We start from the raw sequence: 20,272 nt of genomic DNA on the forward strand, positions 1-20,272 counted from the left end.
AGATAGAGCGTCTGAGGTCTTAAAGGCTTGATGGTAAACAAGCGGCCATCTAGCCGAGAAGCAACAAAAGCCACATGGAAGAAGCACACCAGTGTGATCATGAGTTGTCGATAGGGTCAGGTATCAGGCATCAAAGAACAAAAAATTACATCATTGTGAATGAGGGGGAGTGCAGAGTGGGGACCCAAAGCCCATCTGTAGGCAACTGGACATCCCTTTACAGAAGGGTCGCGAGGAGGAGACGAGCCAGTCAGGGTGCAGAATAGGACTGATGAAACAAGCAGCTTTCCGCTACTTCTTGAATGCTTCTTCCACTCCAGTATCATGACTCCTTACAAATCCAGGTAGACCAGAGTGTGTACACAGGTACAGATAAGAGGTGGAAATACTGGGAATCCAGGACAGATTAACCCCCTCAGGACCAATAATGAGAGTAGTGAAACCAGGAGGGGAAGGTGAAGGTGGGGGAGAAAAGGGGAACCGATCACAATGATCTGCATGTAACCCCCTCACTGGGAGAGGGACAACAGAAAAGTGGGTGAAGGGAGACATCGGACAGTGTAAGACATGACAAAGTAATAATGATTTATAAATTATTAAGGGCTCATGAGGGAGGGAGGGTGGGGAGGGAGGGGAAAATGAAGAGCTGATACCAAGGGCTCAAGTAGAAAGAAAATGTTTTGAGAATGATGATGGCAACCAATGTACAAATGTGTCTGACACCATGGATGGATGGATGGATTGTGATAGGAGTTGTATGAGCCCCCAATAAAATGAATTAAAAAAAAGAAAGTAAACTACAATAATCTAGAGAGGGATAAAGAGAAAACAAAATTAAAAAATAATAAAAGAAAAAATCAAGGCAAGGGAAGGGAAAAGAAGAAAAGAAAGAACAAAGACAACAGAGAGAGAAAAGATAAAACAAAGGAAGGGGAAGGGAGCAAATAAAGGGAAGGAGAAGACGAGGCAAGTGCAGGACGCAGAGAGGCAAAACTGTGGAACGCAGGGGACTCGTATGGGTTGGCACCCTCTAGCAGACAAAGTGTTCATTGGGTGGGTTTTGAGGGGCGAGGGGTGGGAAGACTGGCCTTGGATACTGAGTTCCTCTTGGCCTAGCTGTTGTCTGAGATCAGGGACCTGATCCCAGAGGAGTTCATTCAGACAGATGGTGGCTGAGGGCAGGGTGCTTATTCTGGAAGGAATCCTTTCAGGCCCAGAGAGTAGTTGGGACAAAGCAGGTGGTTCTGGGAGGATTTCCTGTCTGGCACTGATCTCTCTGCTGTTCTGATGAGGTAGACCTTGAGCACCTTCAGGAATGGCGGTCATGCACCAAGACCTGACACATGGTGTCAAGACTGGAACCTCAGGAAGAGCAGGGGTTGGGTGGTGGTGGTGATAGCAGCCTACTGGGTGGGCAAGGATGCGGGCTGATCACACTTCTGATTACCAGGAGGGTGTGATGAACAAGGGAGGAGCCTACCTTTCTTGGTGCCAACCACTGGTGTGCATTTGTCATATCAGGACACTGTGTCGATTGCACGCAACTTGCAAAAATTCAAGATGGCCCTGCTGTGTCAGGCCAGCCAAAAATTCACCTGCCTGTCTTTTCTCTGGCCACTTTGGTTAAGCTTCTTTTCCTAGTTAGTACTCAATCCATTTCTGGATCCTTTCCTCCGAAGCTCCAGGTCCTAGGAGTATAATCCGTACATGTCTCACTTGCTGTCACATCGTTGTTGTAGAGGGGCTGTGTCGTGTGTATTTTTCTAGTCCACCATCTTGCTGGACGTCATCAAATCATGTCCTTTCAAAACATTCTTTGGGTTTGTGGTACAAAAAAGACATTGGAAGGGACAAATCACAGTGGTGGGGTGGAGGGGTTCATGTTTCCCAACCAACTGCGCTCAGGACAGCGCCTGCCATCCTTGAAGAACATGCAGGAGCACTGAAAACAGACAAACATTCCTAGGTGTAACTTTGCTGGCCTTTTCTCACTAATGTAGTTTTCAAATTTCTTAAAATGTCTTCTTAGAAAGCCTCTGTGATGGTTCTGAGACTTGTGGAAAAAATCTAATTATGATTACCCCTTTGGAATCCTTAAAAACTGTCACCCTAACCTTCTGTGCTGATCTCTCTGCCTGAACATCATTGGCTCTCATTGGCCACTGTTTCGATGGAACTTTTAAAAAAAATTTTTTTTGGAAGGCACCCTAATGAGACGAAGGCAAGCATAATACTGAGAGAACTTGTCTACAGCGATCCATTGATCACAGAGACATGTTCAGACATGTTTATTTGGCATCAACTTGTGCAGGCATGAACTGGGGCCATAGTAGCAATAATTTTTGCTTACCTTTATAAAAATGAAATCAACATTCTTTTGTAATTAAAAAAAAATAAAAATGATCTTGACTCTCATATCTGATGAAATCCCTGATAAGAAAGAATAAAGTCCTATTTTGGTTGTGTAATCTGTTAGAAAGCCATTACTAAGAAACAAATGGACCAACAGCATAATCAAGACGTAGAATCAAGAAGAAATAATTCATGTGCGATAGTCACCTAAACTGGTGTCAATTTAAGGATTAAGAGTATAGGGATGGAGTCTAGGCTGCCAATCTGGAGGTAGCCAATGAGACTTCTGTGTGAGCATGGCCTTCTCCTGAGAATTCTGGGAAATCTGGTAATTCCTTCTTGGGGGTGAGAGACATTATCTCTCTCAGTTCACTCCCTTGGAGACTCTCTACTGACAAGGCTGACTTCCTGCGAGGCATCCCTGAGGAGATGCCACATGGACCTACCCTGATGCAGCCCTGGGAACTGGAATGGCCATGTGGAGACTCCTGCCAGCGCTGAGATGCTTCTACTACCAAAGACTTTCTACCCACTGGCCTATGATCTTCTACATTCAGCATCATTGCATGTGTTTCGTGAGTCCAAAGAGGACTTTATAGATGGCTGTCGGACATATGAGCTAATATCAGACTTATGACCTTGGACTACACTGGGTTGGGATGTTCAATTCCTCTTGTATATAAATTTCTTTCTGATACACACATGTGTGTCCATGCATTTGTTTCTGTAGTCTACCCAGACTAACACATCGTGTTTAGAGAGTTTGCCTTAATTCAAATAGAATGTGTGTTGGAAGGATAGCCCCAGGAGATTTTTCTCAAAAACATTGCTTGAGAGGGGGCAAAGGAGATGTTTTCTAATTCTTGAGGTCTCTTTAGGGAGACGATGGGTGAACATGGGATGTCTCAACTTCTCACCATTTTCTCTCTAGTCATCCAATTGATTCTGACTCATAGCGACCCTACCAGACAGAACTGCCCCACAGGAAACTTGGGAATTTAGGGACTGGGTTTTCTAAGGCAAAGGATCCACCACGTTTTGGTGGCAGTAAGGGAGCAGAGTGTGTGCATGTGCGAGCGAGAGGTTCTGCGTGCTTCTCTTAGTTGCAGAGCTCAGATTGTCTGGCCACTCCTGAGGCCACGACAGGCCTCTGCTAGTTTAGGTGAGCCTTGTTATCAATTAGAGGAGTCGAACAAACAGCGTTTGGAGATATCAGCCATTATGTCCTCACCTACAATGCATTTAACTCTATTTAGCAGAACAGTGGGCTTAATAAGCACATTCCAGGGTGCAGGAGAGGGTTGTTGGTTAGACAGAAACCTCAAGAAAAGTCATCGCACTGCTTGTTTGGTATCACAGGGGTCTGAAGGAATATGAAGTAAGAAATTTTAAAAAGTGTGCTTATGCTGTATATTTCATTTTTTGGGCCCAACAAATGTCTCACCGTACATGTGGGTCGTGTTTGTAGCAGAGAGATGCTCCCCTGTGGTAAGAGCTTTGGGGACACACTGTTAATGGCAAGCCATGGTATGAGCGAATAGTGGCTGTTTTGGAATTAGATATTATGTGTAGATGACAAATCTGGGTCATCAGGTGGAAACAATGGAATTTTCGTATCTGATTATGAATATTGCCATTGACTTATGGATTGGCTATCTTATGGTATGGAAGAATGGCCAATTAGCTACTTGTGACCTTACTTTTTCAAAGTGCACCTCAATTAAGACCACTTCAAACTATGAAAATTAGTGATACGTTGTCCTATTTTTCTGATCAGCAATCATCCATCATGTATAATGCATGGACCTTGACATATTTTTGGCATTGAACTTCTCAGGACCACAGCCTGCTGGGTAGCATGCCCCTCCCTGTAAAACCCACAGATGAGCTAGCTTACCTCCGAGTTGCCTCTGTCTTCGAAGTGTCGGGCAGAGATGACAGGACCAGGGACTGGAACTTCTTCCAGTGCATTATGCCAGGAATAATATCCTGCAGTGCAAGCAGCACAGGGGACTGAGTAGAAGGGAACTCGCTAGTGAGGAGAAATCTAGCAAGAATTTCATTTTATTCAGCTACACTAGGTTTCAGTTTTAAAAGCTTAGCACAAAAATCTGTATTTTTTTCTAATTATACAAAGCAAGAACTTTAACTCCATTTTTAACATTGACCTACATTCAGCTTCCAGGTTAGGTTTCTCTGATGCTAACTCGGCTATTAAAAAGCTTTGCTCCTGACCGTGTACTTGAAAGTAGACGATGATTGCTCTAGTCAGCCCAGAAGGGGCTCTGGAGGAATTGTGGGTTAAGCCTTGGGATTCTAACCACCAGGTCCATGGCTCTAAGCACCAGCCGTTCCTCGGGACAATAACAATTCACTGTCTTACAAATCTAAAGACGCGGTTCTATGGTTTTGAGTAGACTCAATGACAGTGGGCTTGGGTTTGGATTTGGTTTAGCCAGCCAAGGGTGGGGCAGTCTTGTACCAAGAGGTCTTGCCCAGGGATGCTTTTAATAAAAACTGGGCTACCAGGGTGGCATGCTCAGGAGCTGTACTCCCACCAAGATGATTGGAGGGCTCTAGCATCATCCCTGCAAGCGCTTCTCTTTGGCAACGGTGTTCAGACCCCAGTCATGATTTCTCCCTCCTGTCTGCAACAGTGATGAACGGATCTGCTGCCAATGAATGCGGCCAGGGGGGGTGAGCTGTATAAGAGGCAGCCTTTTGGAATCCAGTGATGTTGAGATAGAGATGTGGGATGAAGGAGAGGAAGGGAACAAAGAGGAAATCGCACAAGTCCATAGAACATAAAGGCATCGAAGTCATATCGGTGTAATAAAAAAAGTAATAAAAAAAAGACATTTTTTGGGTTGTGATCAGTAGAAATGGATAGGGTTTAGAATTTTTTTGACTTGGGGGTCCTGAGAGTAACTTCCTAGAGATGTCATCGGCAGATAGACTATCAGGTCAATTTGGTCACCTGGGGAAGTATGAATCATTGGGAGCTATTTCACCTGTTGTTCCTTTGTCACACAACCACCTAGCCCATCCCTGATGTTTCCACACATGCTGGGGCCAAAGAAAGAAGAGGTCCGACAGACCACGGGGTTTTGCTGGCCAAAGGACCATGCTGACATAATTGAAATATGAATAAAATAGATCCTAGGAGTAGCCTAAATCTAGTGGGGACGAGTGGGGCTGCCGTAAAAGGGCAACACCTGGTGAGAGGTGTGTCTAGACAGGTGGAGGCTCTGAGCCTCTGTCCTCTACCCCGAGGGCTGGTGGTGGGAGTTCATGCAAATGCTGTCATTGTTGCCATTATGATCCTGCAAGTGTGGCCGCAAGCCTTTTTCTCAAGTCACCTGTGATCCCTTCACCCTTGTGCCCTGCCGCCCCCCCAGACAGCATTACCGTGTGATGGAGAAACTGCTTTTGGGTGAGAGGAATGGTGCAGCCCTCGGGAAGCTGTTTGGTGAACTTGTACTTGGGATGAGGGCAAAGATGGTAGTCTATTATTGTTTCTGGGTAGGTCATAGGGTGCATCACAGGAAACAATCCTGGGTTGGGATTCTAGAGAAGAAGAAGAAGATATTTACTATGAGCCCTTATTACTTGGCGTCCTTACCTCCAAGGTAAGGGGTTCAATCCCACACACTTCACCGTGGGAGAAAAATGAGGCTGTCTGCTCTTGCAAAGATTTAATCTCAGAAACCCCACGGAGCAGCGCTGCTTTGTCCCCCAAACACCAACTTTCTCTGATTCCACGTCATCTTGTCAGAAGAAGAGAAAGCGATTAGTTCTGGCAACTTCAAATAGGCGTGGTTTTAAATGTCGCAATGATCTGTAAATGCCACTTTTCTGGTTTAAGAGCATCCTGACATGCCTTGGGGACTTATTACGCTCACTCGTAAACCAATAGAACTGAAATGACACGCAAAATGGCTTATGTATTTGTTCCTGAATTTGATGGATTAGAGGAATTATTAAATAAGCAAACTCGCTCTAAAAAGCAAATGTGCTTCTGGTTTTGAAAACAAATTAGCCTCTTAAAAAATACTTTAAGGAGAAGACAAAGTAGAAGATGACATTTGATTTATCAGAAAATGTTAACATTTAACAATATTTTGGTAATGTTCTTAATTTAAGAAGCCTCCATTTGGATGTAATATCTGGTTTTTAGAGAGATTGTTTTTTCCCCTCTAATTTCCCAGCAGAACAAAGAATTACGTGAAGATACTAAAATATAGAGCTCTCTAATGTTTCTTCCAGGGCTTGAGCAACTTAAATCTATTCCTGCCTCAAACAACAACCCAAATAGCAATTTCCCAGGTACAGTTTTTAATCACAGATGTTTAAGAACCACAAAGCGAAGCTTTTGTTTTGTAATTTGCTTGCTGATGGCGATTTTTAAAAAATCATTTTATTAGGGGCTCATACAACTCTTATCACAATCCACACACACATCAATTGTGTAAAGCGCATTTGTACATTCATTGCCCTCATCATTCTCAAAACATTTCCTCTCCACTTAAGCCCCCCGCATCAGGGCCTCATTTCCCTCCACCCTTCCCTGCTCCCCTCTCCCTCATGAGCCCTTGATGGTTTATAAATTGGTATTTTGTCATATCTTGCCCTGTCCGATGTCTCCCTTCACCCACTTTTCGGTTGTCCATCCCCCAGGGAGGAGGTCACCTATAATTCCTTGGAATCGGTTCCCTCTTTCCAACCCACCCTCCCTGTTTCGCCACTCACACCACTGGTCCTGTAGGGCTCATCCGCCCTGGATTCCCTGTATTTCTAGTTCCTGTCTGTACCAGTGTACATCCTCTGGTCTAGCCAGACTTGCAAGGTCGAATTTGTGTCATGATAGTGGGAGCGGGGAGGAAACATTTAGGAACTAGAGGAAGGTTGTATTTTTCATCGTTGTTACATTACACCCTGACTGGCTCGTCTCCTCCCCGAGACCCCTCTCCTCTGCAAGGGGATCTCCAGTGGCCTACTAATGGGCTTTGGGTCTCCACTCCACACTCCCCCCATCATTCACTATGGTAAGATTTTTTTGTTCTGATGATGCCTTATACCTGATCCCTTCGACACCTCGTGGTTGCATAGGCTGGTGTGCTTCTTCCATGTGGGCTTTGTTGCTTCTGAGCTTGATGGCCGCTTGATTACCTTCAGGCCTTTAAGACCCCAGATGCTATACTTTTTGATAGCCGGGCACACCATTAAAGACAACAATAACAAATATTTCCAGATGGTCTATGGAAACCCAATCTCACTGTCAAGACATAACCTAAGGAAAATGAAGGTAGAGCAGAAGAGGCTCATAGCACAGATTCAAGGGGAGGCAGAGGCTGGATGTGGGGTTTGTGTGTTGGTTATTTAAGAACCAAAGGAAGACTGTAAGTTGTAGTGCAGACAGGCAGTTCTGCAGTTAGAGCCAAGATGGTGGAATGGGGGAAAGTGAGAAGAGGGTACTTTTAAACATAGTTTTATTGGCGTATACTTCACTTCGCACACAGCTTAATCATTCAAATTTATGCAATCATCACAATGGAATTCAGAAGTTCTTTCTCGTACTCGTAGTCAGCTTCCTATTTCCCTCACTCTCCCCATGCCATGCCCCTAGGCGATGATCAATCCATTTATTGTCTATAGATCTACTTATCCTGGATTTCCTATACAGGAAACCATACAAAAAAGCCAGCAATGGTGACTAGACTAAACACAGAAAAGTCTCAATTAAAAAAGCAGACAACATTAGCTGAAACACTTTTAAATGGGTCAAAAGAAAGATCAAATGAAAGAAATCATATTACATTTTAACTTACCTACAACTACCATCATCAACTTTACCTTGCTCTCTGACTGATAGCAACACCCTAGATTCACTAGAGACTTGATTCATGTGAGGAGCCTGAAAATGGATCTCGGGCTTTGCCATCCATAGCCTTCTGTAATCAGAGTTTAAGCTCCGATACAGGTCCCTCCTTTGGATTTTACCATTTACAGTCCTTGTATCATACAAGCTGGGTTTAGTTGATGCCTTACTTAGACGGCTGCTTGTTTTAAGACAAGCTTTTCAGACGGCACATGCTATTCTTTCTGAGAGTGAGGCACCATCTGGTTTCCTCACTACCCTTTTCTATAGCACCCAGATCTCCAGTGATCTCTTCATGGATTGCATGCATTGAGCAGGGTCACGTAGGAAACAGTTCTTGATTGAGCTCAAGGACACGAAGGAGGGAGGGAGGCACGGAAGTGATGATGTCTGCCGAGGGAATCTGTGATGCCCATATGTGATAGTCAGGTTTTGTAACAACTTGGCAGTGCCAGGATTCTCGATAGTTTGCAGTTGAAGTGTCCTCTTTGATATGATCCAACAAAATGTAATCAGCTCTATCATGGCATCTGTTGTGAGCAGCCAAGCCACTGTGGGAAGATTAGGGTGGAGTTAAAACTCTTTCTCAGGCCACAGCACTGGTGATATTGCCTCAGGGTGTGGCCTACTTCATATATAAGTAGATGTTGTGGAGAGCTTCTTTGTTTCTTGCTGGTCTGGATTCTGCATCAGACGCATCAACCCCTGCTTCTTTGGACGTGAGTCGATAGCAGCCATCTTGCCTGGCAACCCTGAGAGGCATCAGAGCTCGCCATCCTACCTGTCCACCTCAGAGTAATCAGCCTCTGTACTTGTCAGGTGTGGTCTTCCTACTTTGTCTTCCTGCTTCCAGGTTTGGCAACTCTTGCAGCGACTTGAATTAGGTAAAACCTACAGTTCACATCTGACCCACAGATTTGAACCAGACGGGACTTACCCATCTCTACAACTGTGTGAATCATTTTGTTGATATAGATTTTTCCCAAGTATATGTGAACTTTATAAGTATATATATATGTGTGTGTGTGTATATATGTATATGTATATCTATCATTGATTCTGCTTCTGTAGAAAAACCAGCCTAACACATGACAGTAATGTAGGAATAAAAACCCTAAAACATACCTCAATGAGTCTTTGAAGTTGCGGATGAGCCAAGGCACAACTATAATAAGATAGTGTAATAGGGGATAGGTCTGTCTCATTGTGCCCCATAGGGGTGGCAAAGCAGCAGAGTTGCACAACACAAGGTAAAGAGGAATTAACCATCTGATCATGAGGAACATCTTCTACACAGTTAAACCTAAATCATGTGAAACTGGCATTAACCAGTGCTCCTAATCTGCTTTGGGCCAAGTGTTATAAGTGAAAACTTTTTGAAAATGGCAGTTTCATTATATCAAATGGTTGTAATAATATCATTAGATCAGATGGTTGTCACAATTTAGAGCTCCCTGAGAGGCCATTATTACTAGAAGCAAGTGGTCTGAATAATTGCACTATGACGATTTTAATTTTGCTTTAAGCAATGCATGTATATGGTAATAACTCACCCAGGCTGGAAAAACTTGTCATGAAAAGCATTAGGCTTCCCAAACCTTCACAGAATTGAAGGGAGCAAAAGGTAATTCCACAATAATCACTGGAGACTTTAATACAACACTTTCAACAGGGGACAGATTACTGTAGTAGTTACACAAACTGATGCCAACCTAGATGGACACTCAATAGGGAAACAGAGAACTTGAACTTGAACAACACTAGGCGCTAGTTATACTCAATAGCTACGTATAGAATATTCCACCCAACCACCGCAGACTATACATTCTTCCCTAGACATTTTCTTCTCTGACCCCAAAGGAATGAAGCTTGAAATAGAAGAATGAAAACTTAAAAAAAAACCCAAAACATGTAGAAATTAAACAACACACTCTTAATGAGTTAGAGAAAAAAATTACGAAGGGCATTTGATGAAACATACAACTTTCCTCTAGTTCTTAAATGCTTCCTCCCGCACCACCCTCACTATCACGATCCCACTTCTACCTTACAAATCCGGCTAGACCAGGGCATGTACACTGGTACAGATAGCAACTGGGAACACAGGGAGTCCAGGGCGGATGATCCCTTCAGGACCAGTGGTGAGAATGGCGATACCGGGAGGGTGGACGGAGGGTGGGGTGGAACGGAGGAACCAATTACAAGGATCTACATATAACCTCCTCCCTGGGGGAAGGACAACAGAAAAGTGGGTGAAGGGAAACATCGGACAGTGTAAGACATGAAAAAAAATGATAAATTATCAAGGGTTCATGAGGCAGGGCAGTGCAGGGAGGGAGGGGGGAAAATGAGGAGCTGATACCAAAGGCTCAAGTAGAAAGCAAATGTTTTGAGAATGATGAGGGCAACAAAAGTACAAATGTGCTTGACACAATGGATGGATGGATGGATTGTGATAAGAGTTGTACGAGCCCCCAACAACATGATTTTAAAAAAAAAGAGAAAATATTTCAAGCTGAAGGAAAAGATATACAGAACATACCAAAACTTAAGGAGTTCAGGAAAAAAAAGGACTTAGAGGAAAATTTGTACAAATGAAAAATGAAGAAAGATCAGTAACTTACCCTTTTCCACGAGGACAATGAAAAAGAACGGACAAACTAACCCTCACGGAAGGAATCCACCTGCAAGCTACTAGAGCGAATGAAGGAAGCCAACTATGTGGTGGGAGGGAAAGCCAGCCTTCACCAGTCAGCAGGGTTTCTGCACAGCAGCCATGAGCAGAAGGAAATAAGAAAACAATTCCATCTACAGTAGCATCTGAAGAAATAACGTATTTCGGGCACGATTTAACTAAGGAGGTTAAAGACGTGTACACTGAACGCACCAAAACACTGTGTGTAAAGAAATAAGGGGTGGAGGGTGGGTTAAGGGGAGACCATGTCAAGGAGTCCCTATAGAAAAAGAATGTTTGGAAACTGATGGCGGTTGCAATTGTGCAACTCTCTTTTACATGATTGAACTATGGAATGATATGATATGATATATATATCACATATATAGTATATATATAGTAATGCATATATATTATATAATATATACATTACTATATATATATATATATAGTAATAAAAAAACCAACACTGATTAAAGAAATTAAAGGAAGCCTAAATAAATGGAAAGGCATTCAATGTTCATGGATTGGAAAACATCATATATTACATATAATTGGAAAAGATCATAACGTTATTGCCACAAAAAGAAATACTGGAATTGTTAAAAAAAAAAAGGCCATTGATATTGCACAAATAATATATACTGGAAAGCAACATCGAAGAGGGGTTATTGTTTAGTGCTAGAAATTCCAAAGGGAGAAAAATATTTCTAACTAATGTGGCTGTTTTCTAATAAAGTAATTGCTGAAATAAAGGAACATAAGACAAACGTCTTCTTCGCACCGTAACTTACAAAAACATACAGGCGATCATACTCTGGGGACCTGGCCAAGGCTGCCGGGGGTTTCATGTTCAAGACGGAGATCTTCCCAGAGAGCTGCTGGGCAGAGTCCTGTTTTGGAAGGGCGATGATGGTAGCGACTTCATCCTGCACCAGGACCAAGACAAGCATCAGGCTGGATGCCAGGCCAAAGGGAGAAATGAGGAGTGAGTCTTGTGAAGGTGGGGGAGAGGTACCTCAGCCCCTTGCTTCAGGGTTCGAGCAAGCTTTGCAGGTTTATAACTTGTTGAAGACTCCTGGATCGAGAAGGGTTGGTACCCCATGATTTTGTACAGTTGAGGAACCTGGGGGTGAAAGAAGAGAATTGATTGGATATCCTTAAAAGTCCGTTGCCATCTCCCAGCGTCACTATAAACACTGATGATACTTAAATGAGGTTGGGGGACTTACTTCTAAAAGATAGCATCTCTGAGCTGCCGGAGAGGAAAAGTAAATCAAATACCACATTGTAACCTCAAATTGGAGCAATTGCAAATTTTGGCAGCACCAGACAAGTCCTGAGCCCCGTTTTTAGTGTCAAACACATACAGGTTCATAATTACTCTTCCATATAGCTTAGCCAGAAATACACCAAACATCAGTTTGCCAATTTAAAATCTTTACCTTTTCAGAAATAGAAGTGTTGACACACATCAGGAAAGATTAACTAACTTTTATTGACCTTAATTTTGTATTTTTCCTCTCTAAGGTTACATACATACATAGCTCAGGTAACTTCATGGATGCATAACATATGGTACAACCAGAGTGAATATCCTGTTTTTCACAAGCCACATTAGGATAAAAGAAATACATTTCATATATGCAATAAAATTATAGCAGAAAAAATATACTAAGTATAATCCAGAACAGAGAAAAACTAATAAAAAAATGTAAAATTGAAATTTAAGAATTTTATGTTTGCTTCAGAAGAGACCCAATTAACTAATGATGTGTAACGGGCCTGACCTGCAAACTGAGGAAGGGATACGACTGCTTGATTTGAACTTCTGAAGGCTTAATTGGGACCAGTCCAAGGCCGTCAGGAGCCTAAAACATGAAGATTCAGATAAGTGACATATAATGGACACTAAGCAAAAGTGGCTAAGTTTCTATCTCTATTATGTCTGCATACATGAAACTAGCAGTTCGATATACCCAAAGAGACCCTGTCTCCAACCGTATTTGCTACCTGGCATGTTGGGGCACCACGCCAGCACAGACCATCGCCACCTCTCAGAGGTTTTCTATGCCCAGTTTCACGGAGGAGCCAGGGTGCAGCCTGAAGAACCCCAGAAGTAACATTCAACATGCCTCCGAATAGCCTAACTCCAGTGCAAAGAGGAAAGGCAGCCTGATGCCTCCAACGAAGGACACCTAGCTGTCGTGCCACCGAAAAGTGCCACGGTTATCAGTGGTTCTAAACTAACGTGAGAGTAATAGTGGGCCTCGCTTTCATACAGTGTAGCTGAGATTACACGTCAATTTACTAAAGACCAAAACAAACCAAACGCACTGCAATTGAGTGGAGGCTGGCTCGTAGCAACCCTATAGGGCAGGATAGAATTGCCCCTGTGAGTTTCCTAGCGGAGAAGCCTCCATCTTTAGGCTCAATCCTACTTCTGCTATGAGAAAACACAACTTCTGACAGGGTTCCTTTCCAACAACCCTGCTGCAAATTGGGATATAGGGTGAACAATTGCATTTAAAAAATAAAGTTTTCAAAATCATTGCCTTTTATTACCCATGTCTTTATAAATTCAATCTTAATTTAATATATCATACATAAAATATATAAATGTAAGAAATTTACTCTAATAATGAAGACTTGAATGATGTCCACATTTTGTCAGTTACAATAACTCCACTTGTGGAAGGTTCTGGATCAACTGGAAGACCCCCGAGTACGGGGATGGCATTTCCAGCCAGAACATTTTGTGAGAGTTGTCTGTATGTTTTTCCTATATTTTATAGTAACACCTCACTGCTTCCAAAATCTGCCTCCTGTCTTTCGCAAAATCATTGTGTTTGGGTCCGCATTTTAAAACAATCGACTGAAATTTTTACTGCATATTCTAAGATGCGAGAGATGAGTTTCTTTTTTGAAATTAAAAACCACACGGCTCATGCACTGAGTAGGAGCTCTGATGGTGGTGTGGTTACACGTGGGGCTGTAATCCGCAAGGTCGGCAGTTCTAAACTACCAGGCGCTCCTTGGGAGAAAGACTGAGCTTTCTACTCCTGGGGAGAGTGACTGTCTCAGAAACCCATAGGAGCACTTCTGCTCTGTCCTAGAGGGTCGGTCTGAGTCAGCGGTGATCCGATGGCAGCGAGTTACTGAGGCACTGATTTAAGTATTCTTTCACTACTAATTGTGCAAACTTGAACAACCTGTATTACTGGCCCTGTGACCTGGTGCTTCCGTTCCGTCATCTGTACAATGATAAACGTATCACATAGATTTGTCGAAGAGGAAATGAGTTGCTATAACTAAAGACACTTCCTACCACAAAGTAAATGCAATGTTAGGACTAGTTCTAATTCCTGTTATAATTCATCATTGTGCCTATAAGGGAAGAGTGGAGAGCTGCCGCACCTCTCGTGATTTCTAGAGAGAAAGGATAGCGGCGAGTGGATTTGTGAGTTCAATGGGTTAGATTTGGGGGGGCATATTCCCTAGTGACTAGTTTTGGTCCCGGCCTTGAGAGCTGACCCCATTTTTCCAGGCAGTGGAAGGAGCTCAGCTGAGCTGAATCTGTCTTCTGGGGCCAGATCCAGCCTTCTTACTTTCCCTCTTTGCCCTTGACATCTTAGGCCTACTACTTGGGCTGTTAACAGGGGCTCAGTGTTTGGGTTCTGGGCTGGGCAGGACTGAGCTCAGGACCTGGGAGCCAGTTTATCAGAGACATACAGACAGCACTAAGTGACTCCCTTTGGTCACAGTTCCTTGGGCAGGATCGCTCGGGGAAATGTCAGGAGGAAGCAAGGGGCTGACATTAGGTTAGGGGCTGTTTTGGTAGTTGTACCGATCCATCCGATCACACCCGGCGCCAGCCCCACGGTCGGTCGTATCACACCCACCAACTCACTGGAGTCTTGAGGAGGATTGTAGGTTGGGAAAGTGAAGGGAAGCACATTGTTGGGCGGCACAGAGAAACGGGCAGAATAATCATTTTGACTGATCCCAGGCAGAAAGAGGTATTTGGAGGGATGCTCTTCTACGGGCAAAAAACAAACAAACAAACAAAACACATGACTTTTAGGGCGCTCTTAAAGTGCTTTCTGTAAAGCCACCATCTTTCGTTGTATCTTTGCCACATATCAACTGGTTGGCAGCATGTCCCGATGAAAAGAGTGTTCTTTTCACACGTGACTTTGCAGGTCAGTTCAAAAGGCAGTGACGAGGGATCCAGTGCCTAGCACCAAGGGCCCTGCTTAGACATGCACGTCTTTGCAATCAGTGAGTGGCTGCATCCAAGTTCTTGTGTGTGTTGGTGGGGTTATTTAAAGAATATTTTTGTGTGTGTGCCATGGACCAAACTGATTTTGAGGTCAACTATAATAAATTTAAATAACATCTGAGTGGACATCTTTTAAATCATTAAAGGCCTGCAACACATTTACACCAATGTTGCTCCACATGGAACAATAGCTTTTGGATGGTTCAAGTATTTTAAGGACGGTCAGGACACTGCAAGGTGGACTTCAAATCAGAGAGGTCAGTCAGCTCAGATGGTTATGATAATGATTATGATAACGGTATTCCAAAGGAGTAATCTGGATAAATCTTTTTTTTCACAGATACAGAACAATCACAATGGTTTATTATATGAAGAAGTTTTAAGAAGATTAAAAGTTGTATTGGTGAGCAAAAGGCTAGCAACGATGCCTCTAGGAATGTTTTTCCATCTTCAAAATACCTGCCCATTCTTCAAGGGTGGCAAGGGCTGGCTTATGCAAAGGTTGTTGGGAAACCTTACCCCATCCACCCCACAGACCTGATTTTGTCCTTTTAGACTTATTTATGTTATCAGACTCAAGAAATAGTTAAAAGAGACACAGTTTGAGTCCCTAGAGGATGGCAAAACTGCAGTTTTGATAAAAGATGAAAGAATACAGAGTTGTTTTTTTGGGGGGTGGGGTGGTTAGAGAGAGAATGGAAACTCTGCCTTCAGAAATGTGTAGGTCTATGTGGAGAATACGTAGAGGAACAACAACTTTCTACTTTGATATTTTTGTTTAGTAAGGCTATCATGATTCTGTAGGAATGCTTTTTTTTACTTACCTATGTATGTATATCTATATATAGATTCATTTTCAGTTCCTTTTTCATTCCTTATTTCAATTCCTTTTCCACTTTTAAAACATGTTTATTTCCCCGAACTAGAATTTCTAATTAAAATACCTATGATGAACAGTCTTTGTTCAGAGAGAGAGGGAAAGAGAAAGAGAGTTGGTGCCTGGCAGGTTGGGGAAAGTTGGAGCTGCGATCGGAGGGCAAGCTGCGGGGAAGAGAAGGTCTGGGGGGCTCAGGGCCTGCCTGTCAACTAGCACGGATCCACGGATGGCAAAGACAGGTATTGGGGTAACTTTTGGATGCTCAGAAGCTACTGAGAACAGACCTCTAACAGCCGTGGCTAACCTTGGGATCAAAGGGATGAACATTCTCTAATTAGCCAAGACTCGTGTCCCACAACATGAGATAGAAGGCTTTCTGTGCAGAAGTTAGATGGAGACAACATCAGATTCAACAAGACAATCAGCAAGTAGAAATGCCTACGATCCTAATCTCCGGTCTTAGTTGGTTTTCTCACAAGACAGGAGTTCGAGACCACAGTCAAACCTGACAGGTGTGGTATCAGAGAAACTCGTTTGCTGTCAGCTGGGGACGTGGTTTGGGACAACGTGGCCTAGAGGTCTGTGTTGTGTGGTGTGGTCAGTTGAATCAGAGCCCTCACCCCCTGCCCTCAAGGTGTCCACATACGATTCTCCAGAGCCCGTGAGTATGTTACCTTCCGTGGTAAAGGGTTTTGCAGATGTGAATGGATTAAGGATTTTGGATTGGAAGGGTTATCCTGGATTCTCTGGGTGGGTTCAATGCGCTCACAACCGGCTTCAGAAGAGGGAGGTCAGAGGTCAGAATCTGAGAAGGAAATGTGATGACAGAAGCTAGAGGTTAGAACAGCGGTTCTCAACGTGTGGGTCGCGACCCCTTTGGGGGTTGAATGACCCTTTCACTGGGGTCACCCAATTCATAACTGTAGCAAAATGACAGTGATGAATAGCAACGAAAATAATTGTATGGTTGGGGGGTCATCACAGCAAGAGGAACTGTATGAAAGGGTCACGGCATTAGGAAGGTTGAGAACCTCTGGGTTAGAGTGATGTGAGGAAGACGTCATTGGCCAACTTCTAGAAACAGCAACTTCTAGAAGCATTGCTTCCCCAAATGGGTAATTCCGTCCCCTGAGGGGTGGGAGAATAAACTGGGGGTGGGGGAGGAGGGGAACAGAGGCTGCAAAAGCAAATGCTTACACTTTATCCTGGACTGTGGATTATAGTACATACGTTTTTAATTGCCAGGGGGCACTGAGCAATTTTTTTTCCTGAAAAAAAAAAATTGGAAACCAATGTTCAAGAACAGGGTCAGCAAACTTTTGACATGGAAGAGCCAATCCTGTTCCTCACAGCAATTTAAAAATTATTTGAGTCATAAATATATTTTGACAAGAAAGTGAAATCAGCATTGTCTGACTAATAGTCTTTAAATATTTTCAATTTTACTTCAGAACGCATGTCCATCCCCAAAGAGCCACATATGGCTCTCGATGCAGTTTGCTGACACCAGTTCTAGAAGATCAAAAAAACAAAACCAATGAATCTTCCCGGAAGCCTCCAGAGAACATAGCCCTGCAGACCCCTTGATGTTAGACTCCGGACCGCCAGACCGAATATGTAGCAATTTATTACAACAGAAACAGGAAATGAACACACCTGAGTTTTGAAAATATCTTGTTTCTATCCAGCGACCTTCATAAGAAAGAAACTCCATGCTCACAGAAAGGATCAGTATAAACACCATTGCACTTTGCAGGTACACCTTACCTAACAGCGTGCTTTTTCCTTGATGAAATCTTGCAATTATAGCCGCTCTGTCAATTTCACGGACAACAGTCAGCATATTGACTAATCGTCGTTGAATCATGACCTGGAAGTGGCGTGAATAAAGATGTTAAATTATTAAACTGTACAGCTCATTTAGGTGTTGAATTTAATTCATTTTCCTCTCCCCACCGCAGAAGGCTGAGACCCTCTCAGTCAGAGTGCACAGGAAAAGGGGCACAATACGCTAGACCGGCGGTTCTCAACCTGTGGGTCGCGACCCCTTTGGGGTCAAACGACCCTTTCACGGGGGTCACCCGATTCCTAACAGTAGCAACATTACAGTTATGAAAATAGTTTTATGGGTGGGGGGGGGCACCACCACATGAGGAACTGTACTAAGGATCGTCGCATTAGGAAGGTCGAGAACCACCCTCCTAGACTGTGGTTAATGGAACTTCAAGGTCTGGGTGGTGCTGACTTGCTTGAGAACAAAAAGATCAGGCTTGCATCTATCCCTTTTCCACTCAACTTAGGAGGCCTACTTTTCAGTTATTTCCAAAGTGGAAAGAATGACCATTTGCATATTATTTCTTTTTTTTTTGCATATTATTTCTTTTGGACATCTCTGAGTGAGTGGTAATGCTGCCGCCATGTTCTTTCTGGGGTTGAAGGACAAACGAACGATGGAAACAACCTTTCTGACTCATAGCAAACCCACAGCCCCACAGGACAGAGGGGCCCCATAGGGTTTCTGATGCTGAGACTAAGATGGGCTAGGAATAAGGCCAATGAAAACCCTGTGGACCACAACTCATTATAGGGCTGGCACCGTGTTTCATTCTGTTGTGCATGGGTTGCCATGAGTCAGAGGTCGACTTAATAGCAGGCGACTGCACCAACTTTGGGCCCAAGTTTGGTCAAGGTCAAGTAAACAAAAGTCCTGCTGCATGTAGTTGACACTCTTAGTTGACATGGAGGAGGTGGAGGACAATAAACACTTAAACAATCAAGATTCGAACCATGACAGAGAAGTCTGCCAGTTTGTCACATGCTGGTGGCTTGTGTGCTGGCTGTGGTGCGGTGATGCCAGCAGGGTCACCCCACAGGGACACGTTTCAGCAGAGTTTCCCAGTGAAGAACAGACTAAGAGGAAGGACTCGGCTGCTCACTTAGAAGAAAGCAGACACTGAAACTTTGGGCATACCTTCAAAACCCTGTCAGATACCAAAGGCCCACTGAATGGAGAGTGAGCAGTGTCAGAGATGGTGCTGGAGGATGGGCACGTCGAGTCAGAAAGCACTCAGGGTGAGACCAAGAAGAAGGTGCTTTCTCAAAGTAGCGTGGACCATGATGACATAAATGGGGTAAAGCCTTCTGGATCTTCATTTGCAGATAAGGCACAACTCAAGGGGAGAAGAAAGAGATACAAGAACCTATCTAATAATCAGAACTGGCAATGTAGGAAGTATGAAGCTAGGAAAATTGGAAGTCTTCAAAAATGAAACGGGATGCGTAAGGATCGGTGTCATGGACATTAGGGAGCTAAAATGGACTGGTGTTGGCCATTCTGAGTCAGAAAATCAGATAGCTTACCATGCCATGAGGGACACAATCAAGAGGAAGGGTGTTGCATTCACAGTCAAAAAGGACATTTCAAGGTTTCCAAAGTATTTTTAAGGACAACACAGTCTGTGATAGGATTATATCTACTCAAATTCAAGGAAATCTAATCAACACAACCACTACTTAAATTTATGAACCACGCACTAAAGCTAGTGATGAAGAAGTCTACCAGTGACTTCAATTGGAAATGGATCAAACATGCAATCAAAATGCATCGATAATTATTGGCAATTGGAATGCAAAATCTGGAAACAAAGAAGAAAGAACAGAAGTTGGAATACTTGGTCTGGTGTGGGGAGCAGAAGGATTTCTCTTAAGTTGTCTCCCCAAAATATATGCCAGACTTAGCTTGAGAATGACTGTTCTTTAGGCAGTGAAAATAGTCAGAGGTTATTCTCCTTAACATCAGCCATCTAGAGCGGCCAGACTGTATAGTCTGACTCACCCCAAATAGGGCCCATTCCTTTCTGTTATTGTTCCCTTGAAGCAGTGCCCAAAGGCAAGCCCGGGACCACTCTAAGATGACCAGGTCATCCTCCTCCTGTTGCTTGTATTGCTTATGTTGCAATCCCTCCCTATGACGCAGGTTGTTGTGAATTGTATTGCCCCTCTCTGTGATGCATGATGCTGTGATGTATCCCCTTAAAGTGTTATTGTTCCCTTGAAGCAGTGCCCAAAGGCAAGCCCGGGACCACTCTAAGATGACTAGGTCATCCCCCTCCTATTGCTTGTATTGCTTATGTTGCAATCCCTCCCTATGACGCAGGTTGTTGTGAATTGTATTGCCCCTCTCTGTGATGCATGATGCTGTGATATAGC

General features: G+C 43.5%; 2 protein-coding genes across 3 annotated transcripts in view; one reads left to right on the top strand and one right to left on the bottom strand.

The window, feature by feature from the left end:
- Positions 1 to 20,272, bottom strand: part of CFAP221 (cilia and flagella associated protein 221) — a 107,657-nt gene that overhangs the window by 18,028 nt on the left and 69,357 nt on the right. The window contains exons 15-21 of the mRNA XM_004711882.1: positions 17,831 to 17,933; positions 14,807 to 14,943; positions 12,695 to 12,775; positions 11,923 to 12,030; positions 11,699 to 11,833; positions 5,761 to 5,919; positions 4,250 to 4,341 (exon numbers count right to left, since the gene is read on the bottom strand). Coding sequence (XP_004711939.1) covers positions 4,250 to 4,341; positions 5,761 to 5,919; positions 11,699 to 11,833; positions 11,923 to 12,030; positions 12,695 to 12,775; positions 14,807 to 14,943; positions 17,831 to 17,933 — 815 coding nt within the window. The remainder of the gene's footprint in view (positions 1 to 4,249; positions 4,342 to 5,760; positions 5,920 to 11,698; positions 11,834 to 11,922; positions 12,031 to 12,694; positions 12,776 to 14,806; positions 14,944 to 17,830; positions 17,934 to 20,272) is intronic.
- Positions 1 to 20,272, top strand: part of SCTR (secretin receptor) — a 235,272-nt gene that overhangs the window by 11,530 nt on the left and 203,470 nt on the right. The window lies entirely within an intron of this gene.

This window comes from Echinops telfairi, unplaced genomic scaffold (genome assembly GCF_000313985.2).
Source record: "Echinops telfairi isolate 266 unplaced genomic scaffold, ASM31398v2 ScPeMD7_15;HRSCAF=58, whole genome shotgun sequence".
Taxonomy (NCBI): domain Eukaryota; kingdom Metazoa; phylum Chordata; class Mammalia; order Afrosoricida; family Tenrecidae; genus Echinops; species Echinops telfairi.